This window comes from Anarrhichthys ocellatus, unplaced genomic scaffold, assembly GCF_004355925.1.
Source record: "Anarrhichthys ocellatus isolate YVR2014 unplaced genomic scaffold, GSC_Weel_1.0 scaffold1, whole genome shotgun sequence".
Lineage (NCBI taxonomy): Eukaryota > Metazoa > Chordata > Actinopteri > Perciformes > Anarhichadidae > Anarrhichthys > Anarrhichthys ocellatus.
The window spans coordinates 7,653,363-7,671,043 of NW_022280031.1; the positions used below are offsets into that span (position 1 = coordinate 7,653,363).

The 17,681-nt window shown below is 40.6% G+C and overlaps 1 protein-coding gene across 1 annotated transcript in view; it reads left to right on the plus strand.

Annotated features, from left to right (window-relative positions):
* Nucleotides 1-1,758: 1,758 nt before the first annotated feature.
* The window catches only part of arhgef25b (Rho guanine nucleotide exchange factor (GEF) 25b), a gene marked incomplete at its 5' end in the record, with an annotated part of 23,002 nt that continues 7,079 nt past the window's right edge, over nt 1,759-17,681 (plus strand). Inside the window, 5 exons of the mRNA XM_031847921.1 lie at nt 1,759-1,885; nt 12,755-13,077; nt 13,172-13,273; nt 16,560-16,687; nt 17,406-17,472. Of these exons, the coding sequence (XP_031703781.1) occupies nt 1,759-1,885; nt 12,755-13,077; nt 13,172-13,273; nt 16,560-16,687; nt 17,406-17,472 (747 nt within the window). The remainder of the gene's footprint in view (nt 1,886-12,754; nt 13,078-13,171; nt 13,274-16,559; nt 16,688-17,405; nt 17,473-17,681) is intronic.

The window sequence follows — 17,681 nt, forward strand, 5'->3', positions numbered from 1 at the left end:
ATTTTGATATTTTTGGGGAAATAATAGTCACAAATACATATGACCCACAATGAAACGGCACAAATCAAGATGATAAACTTAAACTCAATAGTTTAAGCATCAAGCGGTGTCACAGAACTGCAGTGGCAGCCGAGGCTGAGTGATGATGTTTCTCAGAAGTATCTCAGGATGAGGCTCTCACGCACAATTCACAGGCTCTAATATCAGTTTTATGTAATTGGGTCATAGTAGAATGAAACTGATGAACACCCAGTTATACATGTGTCCTAAATATTAGGAATGTACAAACTCCCTGAACATGATTTAAATCTGAAGTGCATCTGAACTCTAAAGTGAGATTGAGATCTATTTTTGGTTCCACTGCAGGACTTGCAGTGCAGTCGTAGAAACTGGAATAAAAAGTGTAAATGAATGAAACGGGACTGAAGAAAATCAAACAAGGAAATCATAGAGTCATTTTAATCTGGTCTACTCAATGACAATGGTATGCACTTTTTGAGCTATTTTGAGTTAGTTAAAACTCCTGCTTTAGGGATGGTCACATTCTGAAATCAGCCTGTGGGATGTGGCCGGACCTGTCTGGACAGATTGAGCCTCCTCTTATGCAGAAGGGCCTGAGGACAGATCCCACTGCAATTGAACAGCTGTCCTCATCTTCCCAATTTGTCTACTTTTGTCCTTCTGCTGGACATCAGGCAGGATGACAGAGATCTTTTTCAACTTATTTCTGTTTTTTAATTAGGTAAACATGAAATAATTGGGGATGGGTGCTTAATCGAGGGGAGAAGACTGAATTTAAAAACATTTAGGTGAAGGGAAAGGACGTCACATTTGGACAAACGGAAGAGAAAGAGATGCAAAATGAAGACTTTGGCAAAAGTGCAAGGGCGGACTGAACAACTTCTGGGTTACAGGGCTGATAAAGTGAGTGTCTTTGGTTTAACAGGCCAATGTTGTGCAAGTGAGGTAATGTAAATAACAAACTTCAATGTTAAAAACTTGCGTATATCAACTTGGGCTACTCTTAATTTTTATACACTTAAATGCTGAAATTGTGTGAAATGTAATGGAGTTAGACCCATCATTAATAACTCAAAACAAGATGACCACACCTGAAAGTAAGAATATTCTACACGCATCTATTTGTGACAAATTGCCTTTATACTCTTTGTAATAGGAATTGAAACACCCAAACATTGCTGCAGCTCATCATATAATCTATATTATTATATTCATTAGTTTTAGAAATAGGGTTGATTTTAAGTCAAGCATAGTTTAATTGTAATTGGCCATGTAATTAAAAAAAACATATCATGATTTTTAGTAATCTAGCTCATGTGCTGATACAATTTGTCTGTTGATTGTTTGGCAAATCAAGCCCAGATTTCTGTTTTTTAGTGTTGTATAGATGAGATTGAACTTTTCAATTGAAATGAATCTCACTTCTTCATCAGACAGCATCAGACTTCTTTGGCTCAGGATTTGAAGTGGCCCTGTCCTCTCCTGATCAGTTTAGTCCTCTCAGTGAAATTCCTCAGATAAGATAAGAAACCACTTAAGCTGAAGCAAAAATAAGAAAGAGAGAGAGGTGAAATAGAGTGGACAAGTGGCGTAATTAGCTCAATCACTCTTTTTGTTCTGTCAGTTCCTGCCTATACCTCTAAATCTGTCACACGTATACGTTTAATACAGCTACAAATAAAGTGATTTGGTAAAGCGGACAAGATGTTTTTGATTTAACTTTAACTTGTTAACTGTTTAATCTGTCTTTTGTGTCAGGTTTCAGACACCAGCCCAGAGAGACTGTTGTTGAATGAAAGCAACCAGGACACTCAGACGCAGTTCAAGTGGGCCAGGAAGTCCAGTGTGGCTGCAGAATGCAAAGGTAATCTGCTATACTCTTGTGTTCTGCTGTGTGCCCCTCTTATGTCAACCATGGGGAGCTATCTGACAGGAAGCAAGAGTATTAGGGTTTCAACTGAAGATGTTTCACTTTGCACACAACACATCATGGATGCTTTTGAACTTTTAAATACAAAAGGCAACACCAAAAACAGAAAGCACACATGACCATATCCTTATAATTAAATATTGGCTAATTAGGCATGTGCACGCCCACACACACATGCATGCACATATAATAATCCAACATTGTGGAGAGATCAGTGCTTTTCAGCTCACATGGACCATCATGTCAGCAGAGTTTTTTAAAGCTTAACTTGACGGCCAAGAGAGCATTTTGATATTTTTAGTAATCTGTCCTCAGTGGATTGAGATTCCAGGGTAATGTTGGTCGACATGTGACGTGAATGTATGCTTATCTGTGCGTGCGTGGAGCTGTCTGATTTACAAAAACGTGTGTCACATAGTAACAGCAGCTGAAGTCTTATCTTTCTGTTTGTTTTTCTTCTTCACTGGCTTTATCCTTGTTTGGGTTTGTATATGTTTATGCATAAATCTCTTTAAATCACACTCCCGGCTGCCACGAGCCTGGGCAGCTGTGCTCAGAAGATCATCTAGTCATGAATGCTTAATCTTGGGTTTCAGATTAAATCGGTCTGCCTTCATCCTGCCAGCTCAGTTTGCTGTGTGTGGGACATTTCCACATGTTGGTTTTTCCGCAGCAGAGGAAATGCTTCAGTACCTTTGGTGGCAAAAGAGAGCAGACAACTGACTTATCGATTAGAGAGGGAGGTTATTCTGCAGTTTTAAAAGAGCATTACTATACCAGCAAACAACTATATGTAAAGATGGTGGGGTAATGTCGTCCTGAGCAGAGAATGAAGTCTGTGTGTTGTAATCCGAGATCCTCTTTGCTTTGGTTACGTTGCCTGCGCATGCATGTTAGTGCATGTGAGTCCTAGTGTGTGTGCCCCACTGGCTAGCTAATTGCCGCCGCTCTGCACTGCATTCATATGGCGATTACTGCTGACAACATCATCCCAACCCCGAGCATCATCACATAAGCATAACCCCCACCCTCCGGTTCCCCCATGGTAAACTCTGTTAGCTCTGTCATCACTGGTGCCCTTGTTTGCATTGTTCGGGGGCTGTGTGTGTCGTTAGCTGCTAGCCGCAGGCCCAGCCGCCACCATGTAGAGAGCTGTGTGGAGGCAATCCCACAATTGTAAATATACTCTTTGAACTTTTAGTTGTTGGTGGCTGGATTAAGATTAAGAAGAAAAACTTTTTTCTGACCCTGTCATCATCTAATGACTCCTTAAATTATCTTGTGGCACCCTGAGGGAGTCCCGACCTCCAGGTTGGGAACCGCTGCCTTAAAATGCAGACATTTGGCTGTAGCTGTTTGTGTTAGTGGGTCATTGCATGAGACAGAGTATGTACATGCGTGCAATTATATTTCATATAATTCTGTGATATTTTAGTAATTTAGCCTGCTGCGTGGTTGAAGAGAAATTTGAACAGTTGAAGTTATTGCTTATTTCATGGAAAAGTCCTTTGCTCATGCGATGACAGCACTGAAGGTCCTGCAGCCACAGAGATAACACTGAGAAGAGAAGCTGATAAGCGAGGTGTGAGGGGAGAGGGGAGAGGGATGCTGGCACAGCAGTGCACCATGTTAGCCACCACCCCCTCCCTCATCACAGCCCCTCCCATTCCCTGCCTCTCTGTCACTCCCTCACTTATTTCTGGTCCCTCTCATAATCTTTGTCCACTATCTGACCACACAGAGAGGCTGGCGAGTGGAGGAGAGTGCTGTCTCTCTGGGTTTTTCCGCTGTTATTCTTCAAATCATGGGATAGAAACGGCATTTTTGTCCCAGGGGTTTCTACTCAGAGTTGGACTATGACTGTGGAGCTCTCGGTACACTTTGCCTCCCATCTCCTCAGGGTATTACCACAGGAATAGTGTGTGTGTGTGTGTGTGTGTGTGTGTGTGTGTGTGTGTGTGCGTACATGTGCTTGTGTGTGTGTCCGTCCAGCATGATGTCTGCTTCTGATAGTCTTAAGTCTAGCAGCAGGAGTGGATCATCATGAGAGGGGGTCACCACCAGCGAGGCTGTGGGTGTCAGCACCTGTTCAGAAAAATTCTCAGCAAATGTGGCTGCTGCTTTGTTCGAGTTAGAGGTACGTAGATGCTCTTCAGGAGTACTTTTACTGTGGTCGTTCTCTGACTGTAGAGTACGGTCTTAGTGATTATGATTGTTTTTGTTGCTTGTACACAATGTTTCGTAATGTTAGGAGATGGACTCGATTGTTACTTATGTATGATACATCAAAGCCAACGGTAGTTTCTCTAAGTCAAAATTAAAATCCAAAGAACCTTTTTTATACATATTTTTTGCAACACTTTTATTAATCATTATTATGTTTTCCATTCATTCACCTCCCAACCTCATTGTGCATGTCATACCGAGAGGGCAGCAGCATATGTAAAGCAGCTTTGAGAACTTTGAAAAGCGCTACAGTAATCTGATTTATTACTATAATTATAATCATAATTATTATTAATATTAAATGGTCAGAAAACAAATGATGGTGTTGTTTGGACAAAATCGTAGGCTTCCTATTGTGTGTCCTTCATGTTCACATAACTCAACAAAAAGTGTAGAATAAAAACAATTATTCACTTAAAACTTCAACGATTATATTGTGGATGATACACCAAAAAATGTTTGCTGCATTAGTAGATGCAAAAAAGTATGAAATACACAAACATTACTACTTACTCTTACATGTACACACCCCTTAACTAGGCCCGCTATACTAATTGTCTTTATTCTTATTGTGAATTCACATTAGCTTCCACAAAGTGGTTGCTTGTATTCCAGGGCTCCTGGCTTATATTATCAACCCAATGTCTGCCCTGTCATTATCTCCGCCAGGAGAACCACGCAATAGCTCGCATATGTGCATGTGTCCGTGAGGGTGTGTGCACCTCTGTGTCTGTCCACGGCTAATGTCACATTCTGCTGCAGCAAACTGCATGCAATTGCGGGTGGCTAGTTAAGGCTGCATGCTGAAGGACCTCTAATGGTTGTGGTGACTCACACTCTCTCAAAACTCCTTTTCTTGCCTAATACTGCCATTGACTGTCTGCTCACTCCTCACTCACGTCTCTTAAACGGTCCCCGGCCGGTAGGGGCCACTAGAGATAACACAGATGAGTGCATCTCTGACCCCCAGCCACTACTCTGCGGTCAGAGACACAGTGGAGGAAGACCGTAGACTGTACGTTTATGGGGGAAACAGTTACATTTATTGTTAGGCAACTAACAGCTAACGGAACTACACACACAGCTGACTGCATAACCGCCACTCAACTGCCGCTCGGCTTATGTGCTGCTCTGCGCCCAGAGACACAGATATTCTGTGCCTTTTTATTGCCTAAACAAACGCTTCAAGTGACATTTAAACGGCCATGAGAAGAACCGAAGACGCATGCCTGTGCGGTACTTGTGAGAGATGTGCGGGTAAAAAACTTGTCTGATACTCTTGCAGTCTAGATGGAGGGTTAGTCAATTGTGGGTTGGGTTCATTCAATCAAACATTACAGTAGTGGTCATTACAGACACACGTGGTGAACATCTGCACTCTAATGAGTGCTCATTTTGTGCAGTTACAACATTGTTTGCACTGTTATGATGCACAACAACCACAAAATGGCTACTTTACTGACTGGATTAGCTGAAACAATGACGCTCACCAGATTAACTTTGCTAACTAGCTACTGTAAACAGCAACCTCACCTCGCAAATAGGGTACTACAACTTAGCTCGTCAATGGCTTTTTTGTCCCCTTTCGTTTCGGTTTATCTGTGAGAGAGAAAATGTGGTGCATATATTTGTCATCCAAGCACCAAAGGCCTGACAATTGTTAGCAATTGTTAGTTTCATCCATATTTTTTTAGGATTCATATTTTGGAAATCTGCAGTCTATATTTAGAAGGATGTGATACAGATACAGCGAGAGCAGCCAGGGATTCATGTCTCAACAAAAGTCAGAGATGGAGTCACATCTGGATCTCTTTAGTGTCTCTGAATATGCTGCTGATCACTGAATCTCTGAAACAAATGAATCAATGAGTCACTTTCCCGACATTTCTCTCCCTGGAAAATTAGGCTTAAAGACACTCATCACACCTACACACACCCACCCACACCCACCCACACACACACACACACACACACACTCACACAGTTAGATATCATATCTGGAAAAAAGAAACAAGATTTATGAGACCCAAAATAGAACATCCTCATTATTATATCTAATTACGATAATTAGATATAATGAGATGAAAGCTTTTCTGTTGTTGTTTAAGCGGCCTCCTGCTGTAGCATCACTCTTTTAACAATAGCTAAAGCATTTGCTGTCAATGCTAGCTAGCACAACTTAAACGTTTTTTAGTTGAGTGTTTTATGAGAAAAGAGACATTAAATCAAACAAATCTACAAAATTTCAAGGATAACACACTAAAGTCCAGGACTTAAGAGTGCTGGTTTGTAAGCTTTCAAGTAGCGCAAGATAGCAAGCTTAGTAAGCATTAGCCTGGCTGCTAAAATGCTACTTTTACAAATATAACCAATCTCTAATTGGTGGTAAAGCAAAAACATAGTTTATTTTATGACCAACTGATTTGAGGTTGAAGAAAAAACTTTTCTACACTCCATTTTAATTATTTAATTAATAATGTTATATTTTGACTGGACTGTTAAATTTTTTACTACATTTAGTCAATTTTGGTGCCCCATAGGTATAAACTACACCTAAAGCTTGATGACAACATTAGCTTACATTAGTAAAGACTTTTCTCTTTCATCTCTTTGCGTAACCTTTCTTACTATTTCCATATTAGATGCATTTGTGACTTCATGTAAAAACAGAGAGTGATTTTCCTAATCTACCCCTACAAAACTGTGACTCTGCTTCAGAGCAAAGGCAGCTGTACGCACACACACTTTTGAACATGCACATGCACAGACACACAAAAACGTCCCATTATTGCCCCGACCCTTAAATCCTCTGTTGTTCCAGTTGCTCGGGGAGTGATTACAGAACAGCTCTTCTCTGAGCTGCATTGCTCTGACAGACTGACGAGTTAAATATACAAAAATGAAAACAGTCTTTTTGTGAGATATCTTGCTTTCTCGCCATTGATGGCAAAGATAAGAACATCTCAGGCACGTTTCTTTGGAATGCAGATTGCTACGATGATGTGGTGTCAGTATTGCTGTTATACAAGGTGTTCTCTTCCAGTCTGACTCTAAAAATACCCTTTCTGTCTGTTTGTGAGTTTATGGATGAGTTAGCTTTGTGTTTATAAAGCCTAGCAGTTTCAATCAGGATAGCTGCTCTCCTTTCTTCTGATCTGTTTGTCCTTTCTTTCACACTTGTTCTATTCTTGTGGTTGCAGGAATATTTGAGCTGGAGAGCCTTTTATTTTATTTTCAAGTGTTGTTCTTCTGTGGTTTGGGGCTTTCTCTTCTGTTTTTTTGGCTTTCCAATTTCCCACCACCTCCCCTGAACACTTCCTTCTTATAACCCCTTCATTCTGCAATCTCGCTCATGGAGTGTTTTATTTAATTTGGCTCAATGTCCAACAGCTATTTATAAAGGCAGAGAAAGGCCTCCGGATAAAGTATGTTTGAGGGAACTTGCTTGGAAATCTGCTTAAAATTCCTGCTGTCTCACTGTCTTATTACACATACATCACTGAGGCTCAGAAACTGCCATGACTAACAGTCCATTAGTCCTCCAATGTGTGTGAGGTCATCACTGCCAGTATCTGAAGAAGTAAACATGATGACTAACAAGCACACAAGTGTCCAGTACCCCATTGCACCCACATATACAGAAGGCTAGCTGTAGTCTCAGCCATGCAGCACTTTTGCATTTGGTGGTTGTTTTGTGGTATATTGTCGCTGAACCACAGGAGTGCCTGATCTTCATTTGAACTTAAGACAGTTAGACATGGTCCTGTCTCCCTACAGGGGAAGTATCCAGCAGACACTCGTCTTAGGCAAGGCAAGTTTGTCTGCAGAGCAAAGACATATAGATTAAAACATTAGAATACAAGTTAGAAAGAACTAGAATGACTGTTTCGCGGTTGTATGCCTCCGCCATCCATTAATGTTACAGTTTACATCCATGTCTGTCCAAAATATCATCACTTCATCATTTTATTCTGTTAGACATTCATGTAAAATTATCATAATTGGCATATGTGGTCTTGAGTCATTGTTACAGTGACCTTTGATCATCAAATTCGAATCAGTTCATTCTTGAGTCCAGGTGAAAGTTTGTGTCAAATTTGAAGAAATTTGCTCAAGGTGTTCCTGAGATATCGAGGTTTTGCAGTAACTGTGGAGCAGTAATGTTACAGAGCAGAGAGCCGGAATAAATGAGTAAAATGTATCAACTTAATGCTTCATCCACACAATCTTCTCACGATGTAAGTGCCAGGTGTAAGTGCAAGGAGTGATTAAAGTTGCTTTAATCACATTTTTTTTTATCAACATTAGATCAAGTGATTACTTATTTGTGAAAGGGGTTTTCGTGGTGATGAACTCTCAGATAAATATCACCCAAATCTGCAGTCCCCTCAGCTCTACAGAGCATTTTAGCATCTTTCAGCTCATTGTTTGGTTTGGAGATCATTTCCAGCTGCAGCAGCTGTTATTAGCAAAGAACGTTATATACCTACTGTACACTTACTCATTCTCATCTTACCCTAAACTCAAACCTAAACTCTGACCTTAACCAGACCTGCAGTGAGGGAGGGATAGAGAAGAGAGAGAGTTTTTTTGAGCAGCAGACAAAAACAATGAGGGTTGACAACAATGTGCGGGTGCGAAGCCACATCCGCAGCCTGCAGCGCTGTGGGGGAAAAAAAGCACGAGGAGTAGATGTCCTGCGATACTGTGAAAACTTTAACTGGGTCAGTTGTCAACATGCAGGATGTTTTTGCATGTGATGTGAAGGGACATTAATCATAATTATTCTTGTCATATTTTATCAGTAAATACAATCAACCTAATAATAGCTCAGGTCACAGACTAAAAGCAAAGAAAGGAAAGAGTAGACAAACCACAGGCATGACACTTTATACTTGTATTGGTTTCTATACACATATGGCAACCATAGACTGTATATGTAGATGATGAAATGTATCTTCAAGTGCCTGGTGTATCTCAGTTTGATGGAATGTACTGAACCATTTTGTGACGCAGCAGTGGGAGCTGGCCAGCGGATAGCAGGATGCAGTAGCAGTTAGCAGCAACACATTTGGTTGGAAGCAGCAATATTTTAAAGTAAATAACACAGAAGTTACATACCAATCACTGTCAAGTAAACGCTGTTAGCAGTAGCGACTGTATGAATTGGGATAGATAGACTCTGTGTAGTTGTACAGAGAGATCAGCTGATTAGATCCTGGTTTAACCTTTAGCTTCAATCTGCTTTTTTACATGTGGCCAACCATTTTCCTGAGTAACTGTGCAGCAGTTTTACCTACATGTCGAAAGTCCTCTCTTGTGTTTAGGAATGAAACCACTCATTAGTTTAATGTGGAGCAAAGAATATGAGTCTTTTATATGTGTGTGTGTGTGTGTGTGTGTGTGTGTGTGTGTGTGGGTGGACGTGTGGCTTTTTAATTATATTAATCTATCACTTTGCTGGATTGATAAACTGTGCATCAGCCCTGTTTGGGCATGAGTGGATGCAGACAACATGAAAGAGTCTGATTTAGGGTTTTGGTGATGACAGCGGTGTAGACTGAGAAATATTTTCCTTGGCAGTATTCCAACAGGAAGTGAAGCAGTCTATTTAACCCCAAAAATGACTGGGCTTGATTGCAATAACAATATGAAGCACCAACAGTAATATTCTCCCATACGCACACAAATGAATGCCTGGCAGGTAACATGTGTAAAGCTTTAGCCATGCTTAGACTTGGTGAAGTGTCATCATCTCAGTAATTCCTGCTGTTGCTGACCATGACCATTTATGGGGTTTGTTGGGGGAAGATGTAACTCTCAACCGTCTGCTTTAACAGAGAGGGAGACTTCCATTATTTGAATTAAGAAGCAGCACAAATACAGTATATGTTTTTCCTCTCATCTAATACGTTAATTATTAATATACCCTGTCCATTAGAGAAGAATCATCTATTCTTTATACACATAAAGGGCAACAGACAGGATTACTGTCGGAGAAACTGACCCTTTGCTAATGTTTTGTTCCAGTGTGCTGCCTTCTCTTTCCATCTGTGGAGGTGTTTTGTCTGAGACAACCGGGCTGCCGAGATAATTAAACCTCACCCAAGCTTTAATCCATCCATCAATCTGTATGCAGTAGAACATTTGTGTGGCACATAAAACCTCCACCGTAGAAGTTACACAAATCTGCTGCAGTGATATGTTGAAATGGTCACAGAAAATCATTTTCCTGAAATTTAAGTTAGACTTTACTATCCACTACTATTTTCATGGACAGAGAGGTTACACAAGAAGAAAATGTTGAACATCATTTTGATGTCCATAAATCCTGCAGGATGCATTCACAGCATGCTCGCTAGCAGGCTGACTGCTGACACTCCCTGCAGTCCGGATGGTGGTCCAGCTGTTACTCTGTGGGAAAATGACACATTACATAAGTGTCTCAAGCAAACATGACCCGCTGAGTCGCTCAGCTCAGTGGTGATTTGGACGTCACGTTGACCATTATGCACCATTAAGGGTCAGTTCATAGGAAATGCTGATGTGTTTGTAGAAAAGCCGGCAGAAAGGTGCACTTTTTTATCATTTCAACAGATGGTAAGGTGGTTGATCTTGATAGATAAAAAGACAAGGAGACCAGATGGCTGTCTTTGTTTGTGGATGACAACATACAATATGTGTTTATGTTAAATTGGTTCTGTTATGTTGTTACTTGAGTCACAAAATTGAGGATGTGGTGTCAGAAAGTGATTTTTGGTAAAGTAATTCTGACATTTTATTGTTAATTGTAGGGAGGTTGTTGGGCTCTTCAATGTTGCATGGAGGTCTGGGACAGTGCAGAGAGTATTTTGGCAGACCAAAGTGTTGGTTGCCATTCTTTAAAGCAGGGGACTGGACGCTGCGCTCCAATTATCAAACCACTCAGACTCCCTTCAACAGTTTATCCCAGGGTGCTAGAAACGAGGCTTCTGCGACTTCTTTTCTTCTTTTTTTCTCTCCTTCTCCTTATCTCCATCAATTATTTGCCTTTTTAAAATTTCCTCGATACATTTTTCTTTCTTCTACCGTCCTAAACTGGTTGATTATTGTTGCTCCGCATGACTTTTGACTAGATTCATGTTGAAGATAAGCCAATGGTTCAAACCTTGGCCAAGGACACACACACACATACACACACACACTTTCTTTCTCTTGCATAAAGCGCATTATTTACACTCACACACACACACACACACACACACACACACGCACACACACACACACACACACACTGACTCTCCTCAATTCCCTCTTAATCATCCCATTATAGAGATGAGTTTGTGTCGTTCACTGCATGAAGTACCAGGCGATGAATTAGTTTGATTACAGTCTTATTTGAATTCAACCTACTTTACTTGTCTGCATTGTTTAGTCGGAGGCTAGAGACTTTTGCCTGACATCATATTAACATGATAAATATACAGAACATGTATTTGAATAAAATCATCACAAAAGATCATCACCAATGTCGTGAACAGTGAACCAAATATTAGTGTGCTTGGGGAAGGTTTTGTTGATCGACATGATATAAAAGGAGAACTGAATTGAATAAGTGCGAAAAGCACTTTATTTAATATTCTACCGTCAATATGGCGTCTTGTTTAATGGCAGTATCAGGCAGTTTTGGCAAATGGATGACCCAGATTTCCACTGGCTTCTTGAAAGCTTGCTATTATGATTACAGCTTACATAAATGTGCTGACAGGGAATAGTGGCTTCTGGCGAGAGTCCAGGTTGACAAAATGAGCCTCATGAAAGATTCCACTTTGCTACGATCAGCAGAACAGAGTGAAATGTTAATGTTAGGGTGCTTGATTAAAACAGTGTGGTAGAGAATTATGTACCAGTTTCCATAGTCAAGAGACTGGACACAAAATCCAGCTGTGTTGTAAAAGGGTGTCAGCTTCAGTGTTGGACCAGCCTGAGTTGTGGATGAGGGCAGTTCAGTGCAGACGTGATGTGTTCAGTTGTGACTGATTCAGGGCATTGCTTTCTTTTTAAATAATCAAAATGCTCAAGGACTGATGTCCTGGTATCTGCATGTCAGTTGATCTACGTGCACCTATGCAAAAGCAAATAAAGTGTGTGTCAATGGAATACTATCCATGTTCAGTTATGCTTCATTTTAACTGCCTCTTCACTTCATCATTGTTTCTGACACATCTTAGTAAAAGCACTGCAGATACTTTGAACAGGACAGTGTTGGGCCTTCGTCGATGTCACCACATTTTTTGGTTTAAATACATTTTTTTTTCAGAAAATGTCTAACAAATGCACGCAGTCAAGCTGCCTTATATAAACTCCAGTTAAAGTTATGAGTCCGTCCTCGTGAGAACAGATGTGTTTATAATAATTTTGGACTGGTGGGTACAGTAGCTGCAGCTACTAAAGTTACAGTTAGGGCTTAACACAGGAAATTGACCAACATTTTTGTGCAGAAATCTGTCTGCAGCATCTGACCTGAGAGGATGTACCCCACAATTAACTGCTGTATGTTAACCCACTCCTTTTCCCTCTTTTTCCTTCTCTCTGCAGCAGAGTCGTACTCTGTGGCGGGCAGTACCGGCAGCATCACCCCATCAGTGGGCCCTGTGCCCCACCAGGCATCAGGCAGCTCCAGCCCCTGCTCACACTCCTCGTCTGGAGGATCACGGCACCCTGTCAGCACTCTCAAGAAATGGCTTACCAATCCCTTCCGCAAGCTGAGCTCTGATACCAGAGGAGGAACGGGTAAAGTCGAGAAGCAGATGTGCAGGTCAGACAGGAGGCAGCCGCCATCGCTCCTTTCCCATAGTGAAACTCAGCCGAGGCCTCTGGAACCCTACGACAACAACACCATCCTCCCATCAGGAGATACGGTGAGACTTAAAGACAGACGGCTACGTTTATACCTCCTGAGGAAATACGTTTTATGTTCTTGTTTGTAATGGTTGTTGTGTTTGTGTTGTACAGGTTTGGAGAGACGGTCTGTTGAGTCCTACAGCTCCTCCTACACAGCTGCCCTGTCAGAGCTACTTATCTAACCTCCTGCAAGGCAGAGACACTCAGACTCCAGTAACGTCTCTATTCTACTCTCCTCTAATGCATTCTGTTCTATTCAATGGTCCGTTTCAGCAGATAAACTGCAGTTGCAGCTCCACCAACCTTTGTCAAGACAGAAATTCAGTGTCTCAAATTAAGATATATCAGAAAATAAAAAAACGAAAGAACTAGAAAACTGAATCATATGAACAAAAAAAAAAGACAAGGTTGAAAGTTTTTATTTTATTTTTTTACCTGGGTCCATAATTAAAATAGTCTGTGGTGCAAAAAAAGTTGGAACATATACTGAGGCACGTCATTGCTGCGATGGCATGAAATAAATTTAAATGTAATTACAGTACAAAGTAGTAGAGAAAAACTAAATAAAAAAATAAAATATGATTTATATTTATTTATGAATTAATAAATAAATAATGCAAACTATTCAAGTCAGAGGTGCTCTCGCCACTAAATTCTTCTCACTTCAATTATTGTAATTCTTTCAGTGGAGCCTCTCTCATCATCCAGCCCTTAGGTACTGCAGGTATCATGAGTTATTAATGTATAAATTACAGAAACACACTTAAATGTTGAGACAACTCACACTGAAATCATGAATTATAAACATGCACATCCCTCTACATCATGTTCAGTTTTATTGGCATAATTCTAGTTTGACTTCCACCAATTATGTCAAATGAATAGCACATATTTCCACACGTGTTCAAAAACACAAACACACACAAGCACATACCACTACTTTTCTGGTAACCCTACACTAGTGAATACTCTTTGTAAGGCCCGGTGGAGTGGAATCAATCCTGTGGGCTTTTGCAGTCGGCATCTGGAAGTAATCAACTAGCAAAGCAGTCTGAAACAGCCTGAAACAGGGTCAGGGTTGGGGGGTGAGGAGTGTACTTTCACGACACCCAAGCAGCCCGAGCAATAAAGAGCTAATTAGCCAAGGGTCAATCCAGGGCCGTCAGCAGTACGTGAGCATAATACTGCCGTTTGCTGTTGGACTGGTAAAGGAACCTCCTCGTCCAGCTCGGCATCAACCTGTAGTTCCTTCCTGTAGTCGTAGTTCCTGTAGCATTGTCATTGACATTGTTCTACTTGATAAATGACTGTCCTCACTTTCAGCCTTTCTCAGTCCATTGGTTCTTTGGGACAAATTTATTTCATAGACACCTGCACCTTTATGTCTGCTTTGGCTTCTCAACCCTTTAATGTTGTTCTGCCCAGGTCAGGGCTTATCGTCTCTTAAAATATGCTTGACACCACTCTCACTTCTGTATGGTATATATAACCTAGAGAGGCCAGTTAGCTTAGTTTAGAAAAAGGGAACAGCTAGCCTGGCTATGTCCGAAGTAAACCAACCTACCAGCACCTCTAAAGCTCACCGATTTACACGCTACTTCTCATTTGGTTATTAAATACAAAAACTAAAGTGTAAAAATTACAATTAATTATCAAACAAAGAAAAATATAACTATTTCTTGCCTGGGAGCAGTAACTTCCTGGAGTCTCCGTCACATAGTCTGACACATAACCCCTTTGTCATTTTTACATGTTGGTTTTTGAACATTTTAAACAATGGATGAATAACATGTTAATTAGGGAGCTTAAGAGGTGCAGTTGACCAGATGTTTGTTATGTTTGGACAGAGCCAAGCTAACTGTTTCCCCCTGTGTCCGGTATTTATGCTAAGCTAGGCTAACTGGATACTGGCTCCAGATATCAACCCTACAGACATGAGAGTGGTATCGATCCTTTACTCCAACTCAAGCCAATAAGAATATTTCCTAAAATGCGGAACTATTCCTTTCCCACAGGAGCTAATGGACTGTAGCTGATGAGAATTAACTGTAAGAGAGGAGGAAACATTTAGAGCAATAAGTAACCTAAGCACATTTTTAATTGTGGCTGACTAGTTGACCAGAAGCAGAGGGGAGATGTAGTTTGAATCAGCCTCAGATGTTTCTCATATGCAGGATGTCTGCGGGGTGAAGACGTGAACAGTCGACTCAGACAGACAAACACAGCAAAAAAAGACAGATCCTGAAAATAAACAGAGGGCTCAGCAGCTGAATCAGCAGAAGGATTATCATCTAGTCCACGAGTCAGAGCACAAAATGTTGCAGTGAAAGTCGATTATACTGCTTTTAGGTAAAGAAAGATATTTGTTATATACAGTAACAACTTTAATGCCCAACCTCATTTATCTTACTGGACAAATTGTCCAAATGTTGCTCGTTATTCACCTTCATCTGTCAGGCCTGACTCTGCTTTTCCAAATTTCTCTGCCCAACAGTCTCCTCAGATTTAAGGAGAAACATTAAAAAGTGATTACTATTCTCAGGTTACTTGGGATTTGGGGGGTGGCATGACTTTCCAAAAGGGATCATAAAAGGGAGCATAAAATTGCTCCACTGATGTGTTCTCCAGGATTAGGACCCTCTCAACTTTGTATATTTCTCCAGATGTGTGCTGGCTGGTTCAGAGGGTGCTGTAGATGAAGCTCAATGATTTTAAGTTTGTGTGCTTGATGGCCAGTGGTCAGACATCACTCCTTCACTCAATTAAAAGGACCAATACAACAATTTAAGGATGCTCCATTACAATTCCAGTTAAAGTCCTTCATTCAAACTCCTCTTTAAGTACAAATACAGAAGTATTATCAGCAAAATGTAATTAAAGTATTAAAAGTAAAAGTACTTTGAATTCAGAAAAAGAGCCCCTGTGACTAATATATTATTATATGATATGTAAAATAGTATTATATTGGATTGTTCATACTGATGCCTCAATGTGTAAGTAGCATTTTAGTGTTGGTCTGGTCGAGGTGTAGCCCCGTGGCTCCCAACCTGGGGGTCTTGCTCCTTCAAAGGGTCACAAGATAAAACTGGGGGGTGTCTCTGCTACACATGTTAGTATTCATCTGTCTGACTTTTTTGTAATTCTAGCTATTTTTGTGATATAATGGATGTTACCTCATTACCTTTAAAGGGCAAATCTGTTTTTAGTTAAACTGCTCACAATTTATATAGGTATACATTTTAACAAGGGGCCTCAGATAGACATAAGGTGGTGCTTTATAAGGTGGTGACAAGGGTCAAAAAGTGTAGGAGCCATTAGTTTAATCATTAGCAATTCATTGTATTTTATAAACTTAACATGAGTTTTTTTTACAGAACAGTACTTGAGAAAGTGCACCCTGTGCCTCACATATCGTGATGCCGCTCTGCTTGTCTCCTCTTATGTAATATGTTACAGTGATGCTCACTAAAAGCTGTTCTGTCTTGTTTGTGTGTTTTAGGGTCAAAGATCCAGCATCAACACTCTCCAAGAGGAAGACAGCTGCACTGTGACTGACGACTCAGCTAGCCAGTGGTCTGTCACAGTGGACAGCGAAGAGGAGAGAAACATTGCACTAGAGAAGAGCATGTAGGTGTTGACCTCTACATTAAAGGAGTGGTTCGACATTTTGGGAAACATGCTCATTCGCTTTTTTGCAGAGAGCTAGATGAGAAGATTGATACCACTCTCATGTATGTATAATAAATATGAGGCTACAACCAGCAGATGGTTAGCTTAGCTTAGCATAAAGACTAGAAACTGAGGGAAACAGCTAGCCTGACTCTATCCAAAGGAAAAATCTGTTTTCCATCACCTCGAAACACATTACATCGTTTTTGTTTCATCCAAATAAAGTGTATAACCACAAGTTGTGGTTTTATGAGGGGTAATCTGTCTGGGAGAAGTGACTTTCTGCAGTCTTGTCACTGTGATGTTGTCATGCATCCAGCGGAGACTACAGGAAGTCACTGTGCCTGGCAAATTGAAATGTTCACAGTTAGACAAGAGTATGTAATGTATCAATCTTAGTGCGCTTTAGATGTGCTGCTAGGCAGATTTAGTTTATTTTAGACTGAGCTAGGCTAACTGTTTCCCCCTGTTTACAGTCCTTATGCTAAGCTAAGCTAACTGTCTCCTGGCTGTAGCTTGATGTTTCCCATTCAGACATTCAGACAGGTATCAACCTTCTCATCTAACTCCCTGCAAGAAAGCGCATGTATAATACATTTCTTGTTTTTATTTTGCCAAAATGTACATTTCTATTTCTTAATGTCCTTTATTTGCTGTTTTAAATTCTCTCTCTCAGATATGTGCTGACGGAGCTGATAGAGACTGAAAGGTTGTATGTGGAAGATCTTGGACTCATAGTGCAGGTGTGTCTCTCTTTCAGCTTTTAAATAATCTGCTTATTTATACATAACTGAGATCCCTTCATCAATAACATGCTGCAACATTCACATCTCAAAAACGGAGGGAGAAGTTATATTTTCCATCTGGAAACCTCTGATTTCATTGGTGACGTGTCTGTGTCTCTCTGTGTGTGTGTGTGTGTGTGTGTGTGTGTGTGTGTGTGTGTGTGTGT